At 44.5% G+C, this 10,670-nt stretch overlaps 1 protein-coding gene across 1 annotated transcript in view; it reads right to left on the bottom strand.

Moving 5' to 3' along the window:
- Positions 1-903: 903 nt before the first annotated feature.
- LOC144597930 (potassium channel subfamily T member 2-like) overlaps positions 904-10,670 on the bottom strand; it is a 475,868-nt gene continuing 466,101 nt past the window's right edge. Inside the window, exons 29-30 of the mRNA XM_078407745.1 lie at positions 8,380-8,464; positions 904-3,731 (exon numbers count right to left, since the gene is read on the bottom strand). Coding sequence (XP_078263871.1) covers positions 3,614-3,731; positions 8,380-8,464 — 203 coding nt within the window. The 3' untranslated portion in view covers positions 904-3,613. The remainder of the gene's footprint in view (positions 3,732-8,379; positions 8,465-10,670) is intronic.

Here is a 10,670-nt window from a genome sequence, read left to right as displayed (position 1 = left end):
GTCCATTGTTGGCCTTGGGGAAGGTGATAACGAGTGACACAAACAGCTGGACGACTGAAACTAGTATGATGACTACGGTGGGGGAGGGACGGAGAGAGAGAGAGGGGCTGCAAGGGTTACTTGAAGTTAGAGAAATCAATATTCATACCGTTGGGTTGAGAAATCAATATTCATAGATATATTTATTTGGAAGTGGAAGGTGAGAGGAAAGATGGAAGTGATGTGTAGAGATGAACTCTCAGCCTTTACATAAGTTTGACTAAAGCTTTGAATATCAAGGTAGTGTGTGTTGGTGTTTGTGGCAACATGCTCAAACATTAGAGCATAGTTAGTTATACAGCACTGAAACAGGCCCTTTGACCCAACTCATCCATGCCGACCAAGGTGCCTTCCTGAGTTCATCCATTTGCTTGCATTTGGCCCACATCCTTCTAAACCTTTCCTATTCATGAAACCTGTTCAAATGTCTAAATGCTGTTTCTAACACCTGCCTCAAATATCTCCACTGGTAGTTCGTTCTATATACCCACTGAGTTAAAAAAAAACTACCCCTTAGGTTCCATAAGGTCATAAGTGGTAGGAGCAGAATTAGACCATTCGGCCCATCAAGTCCACTCCGCCATTCAATCATGGCTGATCTATCTCTCCCTCCCAACCCCATTCTCCTGGCTTCTCCCCATAACCCTTGACACCCGTGTGGGTTTCCTCTGTCCACCTCAGTTTCCTCTCACACTCTTCAAGACGTACAGGTATGCAGGTTAATTGGCTTTTGTGAATTGCCCCTAGTCTGCCATTGGAGGTGGTGTTCCCACATTGACACAGGGCAGGACACTGAGGTACATGTTTTAAAGTCTCAGCATTAAATAACCATCGAGCTGATCATAAATTTGACTTTAATGGCAAAAGACCTGATAAAGCAGTACAATAAAACTGAACACATTTTGTAGAAGGTGCAAAGTGTGACAGACACACCTGTGGTAAAAAAAAAATTCAACGTGGTTGCAAAAAAAAAAAGGAAAACTTCGACACTTGGCAATTGGAGTTCAGCTTCTCAACAAAGTAATGTTGCGCGATAGAAGACCAGGAGCAAAATACAGATCACCAACACTTGAATCAAAATGGAATGCAGTAAATGAGACAGGACAATCTTCATGACATCAAGGTTGCAACACCTTTTTAAATTCTTTCATGAAGACTATAAAAGAGCATTCCAAACGACAACTTAAACTACTGGTCCTTCAACTATTGATGCTTCCACAGAATCTGATATTGTTTAAACAGTTTTAATGAATGGACAGTGTCTGATATATTCGAGTACATTGTCAAGAACAGTGGTGAAACGGTACATCCAGTCGTGTAGATGCGGGTGCCTTGAGATGCATTAAAAAGCTACAGTAATGGCTTTAGGGTCCATAATTGGTACTGATCTGCCAACTCAAAGCAGATGCAACTTACATTGGAGCAACAATAATCGTAAGACGACTGTTGCAATAGGCCACTGAGTTCTGTAATTACACCGCGTTCCCACAAGCAGCTAGCTTAATGTGCAGGTTTTCTGGTCTCGGTCCCTAATGGATTATTGTGGGAGAGCTCAGTGTCTCCATTTTCGTTTTTGTGAAAGTCATAGTGTAATACAGCATGGAAACAGGCCCTTTGACCCAACTTGCCCATGCTGACCAACACGTCCTGTCTATACTAGTCCCACCTGCCTGTTTTTGGCCCATATTCCTCTAAACCTATCCTATCCATGTACCTGTCCAAATGTCTTTGAAGTTCATGGAGATATGATCAGTTTAGTTGTATTCATTGGACATCATAGCTGTTATTATTGATTGTTATTAAACTAGTAGTTGCTGTACTCTTCGAGTGCCCACTCTTTTAAAAAATAGTGTTAGCCAAATTCTACAATTATCAATCAAAGTTGGCGCCAGAGACCCGGGTTCACTCCTGACTACGGCTGCTGTTTGTATGGAGTTTGTATGTTCTCCCTGTGACCACTATCCCGCGGTCTAGGCTTAAGCTCAGGGGTGACCGCGCTTTTGCGGTTGCAGCTCCTAGACTGTGGAACAGCATCCCTCTCCCCATCAGAACTGCCCCCTCCATCGACTCCTTTAAGTCCAGGCTCAAAACCTATTTCTACTCCCTAGCATTTGAGGCTCATTGAGGAGGCGCTGTGAACTGTTTGCGTGCTATTGTATGTTTCATTTTTTTTCCATTGGAACCTAATCAGATGTACAGCACTTTGGTCAACGTGGGTTGTTTTTAAATGTGCTATACAAATAAAATTGACTTGACTTGACGTGGGTTTTCTCCGGGTGATCTGGTTTCCTCCCACACTCCAAAGACATGCGGGTTTGTAAGTTAATTGGCTTCGGTAAAATTGCAAATTGTCTCTACTGTGTAGGATAGTGTTAATGTACGGGGCGATCGCTGGTCGGCGCGGATTCGTTGGGCCGAATGGCCTGTTTCCGCGCTGTATCACTAAAGTCTAAAGGCAAGTCTATTGGTCCAAATTCCTGCACTGGTGCTGATACCATTTGGTTGAGCAGTGGTATAAGAAGCAACAGGCCCATGTTGGACTGGAGCCTCGCAAGGTGAGCAGCCTGAATCCATGCCTCATGGACCATCGGTCTGTGTGTCGGGAAAGATCACGGTCACCAGGAGGAGAGCAACTTAGACAACAATAGTTAGTGTGCGGGGATCGCTGGTCGGCGCGGACTCGGTGGGCCGAAGGGCTTGTTTCCGCACTGTATCTCTAAACTAAACTAAACTAAACTAATAGGTTAATTTTGGTCATTTTTGCAATGACAGGAGATGCTTTAGGGAAACTGGTATTCAACTTCATGGAGATTTCAGAAGCTGAAGGTCAACATTGTGACAGAGGTCGGCTGTGATGATCCCTGACCCTGTACCACAGACTATGTTGCCTTGGGTGCTTGACACTGGGAAATGGTTAGATTAGGTAAGAAAACTCCCTCGTGTTCTTTTGACTCGAGGTGCTCTTTGATTCAAGTTTATAAAATTATTTTATATCAAGAAAATAATACCTACTTTACATTCAGTAAGCCGGAAAGGGCAAATTGCGGTGAAGTGCACCTTTCCAATGCTTCTTAGCTTCTTCTTACGCGGAATTATTTACAAATTAATGCCAGCATATGTTAATTTCTAATTGACTTCCAGTAAACCTCATTTTCTTTCCCCACTAACAGATACATTCACTGTGCATATTAAATGTGGACTAATTTGCTGCTAGACTTCCATAGCCTGCAACAGATAGATGGCGAGAAATGGAATTAATCTCACTGCATTTCTTCCCGCTCTGTGCGTCTTCCAAGTTAATTATTATGTTTCAAGGAGCAGGGCCACAATTATAGCATGTGGCTCAGTAATGATACCAAGCTTCAGGCTTGCTTGAATCACCTTGTGACTTTGTCCACGGGACGAAGCTACATATTGGGTTTTATTAATTTAGTCACAGGCACAGTGTGTCCAACAAGTCACTAAGGTAAAGCTGCTTGTTTCTCAGCCAGTTTCTTGAGTTAGCGGAGAAAGCCAGAACACTTCTTGTTGGATTTGGGGCCGTAGGTGTTTGGCAACAGTGCAGGGCGGTCGATTAAAGTTGGGTGTTCTCCCTCGTGTCCCGGCCACCCTCGCTGTTTCCACACACGCTGATCTTGAGACTGGGTTTATTGTTTGGGACGTAAGCCAAAGGATCTGGCCGGATCAGGTAGCTGAGGGCACAGAAGAAGAACGAGAAGTTAAATTGGACAAAGGAATGGCAAAGACAGAAAATATCTAAGGCAGAAAGAAGTCAATGCAATCATAGCATTTATTTTGAGAGGACGAGAATAAGGACTAGAGGAATAGAAATAAGGATGTAATGTTGAGGCTTTATTAGGCACTGGTCGGACCGCCTTTGGAGTATTATGAGCAGCTTTGGGCCCCATATCTGAGGAAGGATGTGCTGGCATTGGAGAGGGTCCAGAGGAGGTTTACGAGAATGATCCCCAGGAATGAGTGGATTAACGTATGATGTGTGTTTGATGGCACTGGGCCTGTACTCACTGGAGTTTAGAAGGAAAAAGGGGGGACCTCATTGAAACTTGCCGAATAGTGAAAGGCCTGGATAGAGTGGATGTGGAGAGGATGTTTCTACTAGTGGGAGAGTCTAGGATTAGAGGTCATAGCCTCCAGAATAAACCTTTAGGAAGGAGATGAGGAGGAATCTCTTTAGTCTGTGGGATTCTTTGCCACAGAAGTCTGTGGAGGCCAAGTAAGTGGATATTTTTAAAGTGTAAATAGATAGATTCTTGATTAGTAAGGGTGTCAGGGGGTTATGGGGAGAAAGCAGGAGAATGGGGTTGAGTGGGAAAAATAGATCAGCCATGATTGAATGGTGGATTAGACTCGATGGGCCGAATGGCTTAATTCTGCCGCTATGATCTTATTTAAACTGGAGGATGATCACAGCTCCAGTACCTTCTAACGCGTGGAAATTGCTTTGGCATTTACTAAACCCATGCATTATTAATAAAGGCTAAAATTAGAATGCGCGTTTCCTTATTCCAAATGCTTAATTATATCAAACAATATAATTGAAACCTATATTTGCTCTGCATTAAACTCCATCAGATTGTTGAGGTTTTAGGTTTGTGCACGTTATGGCTGACATTCAAATCATTTTCTAATAGAAGTATTAACTTGCTGAAGACATATTGTCTTTAGCTCAGGATAAGCTTATTATTTAATTCTGAAAATATTCTTAGAATTATTAATACATTTGCTCATTTCTCATGGTTCTGATAATTCAATTCCGGGATATTATCATTTCAAAGGGCTATTTTCAAGAAGTTTTGTTATTCATTGCCCTGATTCCCCTAGACTTAAGCAATAAGGCACGATGTCACAGCGGTGGAGTTGCTGCCTTCCAGCACCAGAGACCCGGGTTCCATTCTGACTATGGATGCTGTCTGTATGGATTTTGTACGATCTCCCTGTGATTTGAGACTTTTAGACTTTAGAGATACAGCGCAAAAACAGGCCAGTCTGAGCAACCATGCCAACCAGTGATCACCCCAAACACTAGCAATAACTCGCACACTAGAGACAATAACAATTTGACCAAAGCCAATTAACCTACAAAACTGCACGTCTTTAGAACTGCATTCAAGAGAGAGCTAGATAGAGCTCTTAAGGATAGCGGAGTCAGGGGGTATGGGGAGAAGGAACGGGGTACTGATTGAGAATGATCAGCCATGATCACATTGAATGGTGGTGCTGGCTCGAAGGGCCGAATGGCCTACTCCTGCACCTATTGTCTAGAATGTAAGGCAGCAACTCTACTATTGCACCACTGGCCTGCCCTGTAACCATGTGGGTTTCCTCTGGGTGCTTCGGGTGACTTGAGTACAGGAGCAAAGAGGGCCTTCTGCAGTTGTATAGGGCCCTGGTGAGACCACATCTGGAGTGCTGTGCGCAGTTTTGCTCTCCTAATTTGAGGAAAGACGTCCTTGCTATTGAGGCAGTGCAGCGTAGGTTCACGAGGTTAATCCCTGGGATGGAGGGACCGTAATATGAGGAAAGATTGGAAAGACTGAGCTTGTATTCACTGGAGTTTAGAAGGAAGAGAGGGGATCTTATAGAGATGTATAAAATTATAAAAGGACTGGACAAGCTAGTTGCAGGAAAAATGTTCCCAATGTTGGGGGAGTCCAGAACCAGGGGCCACAGTCTAAGAATAAAGGGGAGGCCATTTAAAACCGAGGTGAGAAAAAACTTTTTCACCCAGAGTTGTGAGTTTATGGAATTCTCTGCCACAGAAGGCAGTGGAGGCCAATTCACTGGATGAATTTAAAAGAGAGTTAGAAAGAGCTCTGGGGGCTTGTGGAATCAAGGGATATGGGGAGAAGGCAGGCACAGGTTACTGATTGTGGATGATCAGCCATGATCACAATGAATGGCGGTGCTGGCTCCAAGGGCCAAATGGCCTCCTCATGCACCTATTTTCTATGTTTCTATGTTTCACATCCTAAAGACGTATGGAGTTGTAAGTAAATTGGCTTCTCTAAATTGTCTCTAGTGCATAGGATAGAACTACTGTACGGGTGATCAATAGTTGGCATGGATTCGCTGGGCCGAAGGGCCTGTTTCTGTGTTGTATCTCTTAAGTGAACTAAACTAAACAATACATGGAAAAAGGACATTTATTGTGATTTAATCATGTACATGATGGTGTGTTTGTGGATCAAGCTGGCATAGGAAGTCATTCAGGTAGGTGTAATAGCAACATTTAAAAGACATTTGGACAGGTACATGCATTGGGAAAAGTTAAAATGGATATGGACAAATAGGGTTTGTGCAGATGGGGCATCTTGGGCGGTACAGGTGAGTTGGGCTGAAGGGCCTGTTTCTGTGCTGTGTGACTCTGTAATGCAATTGAATTGTTGGTGAGGTTAAACTGGGTTTATTCCTCCCGTTACTTTACAAGGTTTATGTAGGAGTTTTAGTTGTGGGAGTGGGTTTTGCAATGCAACCTTTTGATGCACTGTAGCATTGTCCTCTCAACACCCAAACCTGCATCTGTCCGAACAGCTCTACTGTTGAGCATGGAAAATTGGAACTTGATCGGACTGAGGTACAAAAAGTTATTAAAGTTTATCGTGAAAATGTTTAAAGAAAACCTTGCCTGTTGACAGAATCAAGGATAAGGAGAATTGGTTTCAAAGTCAGAGTCATAGAGAGTACAGCACACAAACAGCCCCTTTGGGCCAACATGCCCATGCCAACCATGATGCCCTGTGCCCCATCTACACTAGTCCTACCTGTCTGTGCTTGGCCCATCTATATATTAAACTCTCATTTGTTTGTTCCTGAACTACAGCCAAAATGGTACATGATAGCGCGACAATTTTAGGCCCACCTTACTCACTGCCATCCCATGATGCTATGGAAGAGGTTTCATTGAAATCGGTGTTATATTGTTAAAGTTATTCACGTTTTAAGGTTTTAAAAGGTGCACATACGCAGTTGGGGCTCTGTTGATCTAGTACTTGCGTAAGATGGCCACCGCATTCACGCGTGCGCAGATCAAATGCGTCCGCGCCTGCCCAGTTGGGGCCCGTTGAGAGGGGAGGGGGGGAGTGGGGGGGGAGAGGGTGCTGCACCAATGCAGGAATGGTTTGGGTCCAACGGGTCCACTTGGTCTAGTATCCCTCTAAACCTTTCCCATCCATGTACCCTTCTAAATGTTGTTATAGTACCCGCTTCAACTACCTTCTCCGTCTGCCCGTTCCATATACCCACCACCCTCTGCGTGAAAACGTTGCCCCTCTAAAACCTTCCCCTCTCACCTTAAACCTAAGACCTCTGGCTCTTGATTCTCCTACTAGGTAAAAGACTGTGTATTTACCCAATCTATTCCTCTCACGATCGTATACACCTCTATAAGATCACCCCTCATCTTCCTGCACTCCAAGGAATAAACTCCTAGGCTGCCCAACCTTTCCCAATAGCTCAGGCACTCAAGTCCTGGCAAACTCTTGGTTAATCTTCACTGCACTCAGACCTGGGACATCATGTGAAAAGAATAATGAGGTACATTTTTAATACAATTGGATGTAGAAATCTGGGAATCTCATCTACAGAAAGCATTGGATGTTGTAACATTGGAAATGCAAAGACTTGCGTCTGATAGTTATTTGTTGGATGTATCGAGGGATAGCAAGAAAGGGCAGGTTAATGGAATTAGTGTAAATCAGTTGTCGTGCAGGTTTGTGGGGTGTATGGTCTACCTCCACTCCTAACAGTAATGGAGCTGTCAATAAGAATCAGCCCCTTGCTTGAAAGCAGCAATAAGGTCTCAATTATAGAGCAGTACTGGGTGGCTAACAAGCTGAAGGCAGCAGACTCTGTCAAGGATCTTTCTACTGAAATGTCGCTGATGGCTGTGATTTTGCAATCAGAATAATCATCACCGCTCACCTTGATCGTAGAATAAAGGGCAGCACAGTGGCACAGCGGTAGAGCCCCTGCCTTACAGCGCCAGAGACTTAGGTTCGATCCTGACTACAGGTGCTGCCTGTATGGAGTTTGCACCTTCTCCCTGTGGCCTCGTGGGTTTTCTCCAGGTGCTCTGGTTTCCTCCCATAATTCCACAGACGTGCTGGTTTGTAGGTTAATTGGCTTCTGCAAATTGTCCCTAGTGTGTAGGATAGTGCTAGTGTACTAGCTGATCGCTGGTCGGCACGGACTCGATGGGCTGAAGCCACGACTTGTTTCCACGCTGTATCTCTAAACTAAACTAAAAGTTGCTAGCTGGCCAAAAGCTATTTGTCATCTGCATTGCCAAAAAAAAAAAAAGATAATCAGTGAAATACTCACACAATATCATTCAGTTCCAGTCTTGTGTCTGGGGAGGGATTGATGAGAATATATGACAGTGTGTTCTGGTGATCATTCATTTCATCTGAAAAATGGAAAAACGTAATCAGTTGTACAAGCTGCAAGCTTATCTCATATTCCCCTGCCGATTCCCACAGCGACCTTCCCATCCTGGGCCTCCTCCATTGCCAGGGTGAGGCCACACGTAAACTGGAGGAACAGCACCTCATATTCTGCTTGGGCAGCTTACAACCCAATGATGTCAGCATTGACTTCTACAATTTTAGGCACTAACCATAATGCCCCCCCCCCCCCCCCCCTTCTCCTACCTCTCTCCCCTGTGCACTACCTGGACTAGCACACATTCCTCCCCTTATCTCACACCTTTTGTCTTTTCATCGCTGATCGTAGTCCTCTCGGCTGAAGGCCCTCGACCCAAAATTCCTTTTTTCCAGAGATGCTGCCTGACACGCTGAGTTACTCCAGCATTTTGTGTCTACCCTTTGTCCATCCATCTGCCTATCAAAACCCCATCCTCTCGGGCGGCACTGCGGTAGACTTGCTGCCTCACAGCTCCAAAGACCCGGGTTCAATCCTGACCACGGGTACTGTCTGTACAGAGCTTGTACGTTCTCCCTGTGCCCACATGGGTTTTCTCCGGGTGCTCCAAAGACGTTCAGGTTTGTAGGTTAAATGACTTCTGTAAATTGTCCCTAGTGTGTAGAATAGAGCTAGTGTTTGGGGTCATCTCTGGGGACTTGGTGGGCTGAAGGGGGTGTTTCCACCCTAAAAATAAACTAAGGCCTATTATCCACCTATTACTTGTCAGGCGTTGTCCTGTCCTTCCTCTCTTCCAGCTTTCTATCCCCCCTCCCCCATCACAATCACAATCAGTCTGAAGAAGGGTCCCGACCTATCCACCTTCTCCAGAGATGCTGCCTGACCCACTGAGTTATTCTTGCGTTTTGTGTCCATCTTTACCATACCATACTTTCCACTCTCACCAGGCACTCGTTGGCCGAAGGGCTTGTTTCCACATTGTATGACTCTGTGACTTTCCGAACTAGTATCAGTGATAACATCAAAGTTCAAGGGATTCCTAAGGAACTGCAGAAATTAAAATCTTGGGCGAAACACCATGTGTTGGAGGAACTTAATAGGTCAGTCAGTTATCTGTGGAGGAAATGGACAGACGACATTTCAGGGCTGTAGAAGGGTCCAGCCAGAAACTTCGCCTGTCCAGTCTCTCTCCATAGATACTGCCTGACCCATTGAGTTCCTCCAGCACTTTGTGTTCTACTCAAGGTTCAAGTGCTTGCTATGGTCTACTGGTCAAGTTTAAACATTGATAAGATTTGCAGCATTTCCCATGTTCAGCAATAAAATAAACAATGTTATTAGTTTATTCCCGCATGTTAGCGTTTTGGAGTAACCCAGAGAGTAATGTACAGGTCAGACAGCCTCTGTGGAGGGAGAAATAAAGTTACTGCAAAGTGTTGGAGTAACTCAGCGGGTCAGGCAGCATCTCTGGAGAACATGGATAGGTGACGTTTCGGGCTGGACCCTTCTTCAGAAACAGAGTTAGTTTTAAATCTTAACCCGTTTCCCTTGGCACACAGCCTGAACAGTGTATTTTCTGGATGTAAACATGAATGCAATGTGGAAAATAACACCAAGGAGCCAGTAATCCAGAATCTATCATACAACCTATTCAAAATCTCAAAGACAAATAACATTGAGGCAAAACAAGATGGGATGTGAAGCGAGGCTGAGAAAGTGGTTCATTGGAATTACTAGAGCTTGGAGCAAATACTTCACACATGAGGGCACTTTATAACAAAGACCAGTGAGCAAAGAGATCACGAGATTGAGCAAACTCAGAATTAGTGTCAGGTTACCATCATTAGAAATGGCTTCCCATGATATCACCCCTGAGACATTATGAATCTCAGACGCTGCTGTACAGTTGTAAGCAACCACCTTCAAGAAAGGATGTTTACGTTTAGGGTTATTAATGTCACGCATATCCAGTGTTGCAGTGCTAATGTTTTAGGTGCCGGAGCTGTCACTGGTGCCTGAGCAGCCGTTGTTAAATTCCCCGCTGTTTATTTTGGGCTTTTATATTACAGAGGTACTGGAGCGACGCTCCAGTTAGCTCAGGCAGCACTGCACCCCTGCGCTTATATATAGGAACAGTGCTTTGGCCTTCATAACAAGAGGAGTTGAGTATAGGAGCAAAGAGGTTCTTCTGCAGTTGTACAGGGCCCTAGTGAGACCGCACCTGGAGTACT

This window comes from Rhinoraja longicauda, chromosome 11 (genome assembly GCF_053455715.1).
Source record: "Rhinoraja longicauda isolate Sanriku21f chromosome 11, sRhiLon1.1, whole genome shotgun sequence".
NCBI classification, from domain to species: Eukaryota; Metazoa; Chordata; class Chondrichthyes; order Rajiformes; family Arhynchobatidae; genus Rhinoraja; species Rhinoraja longicauda.
The sequence above is the reverse complement of the archived record's forward strand: the minus strand, read 5'-3'. Positions and strand labels throughout refer to the sequence as shown.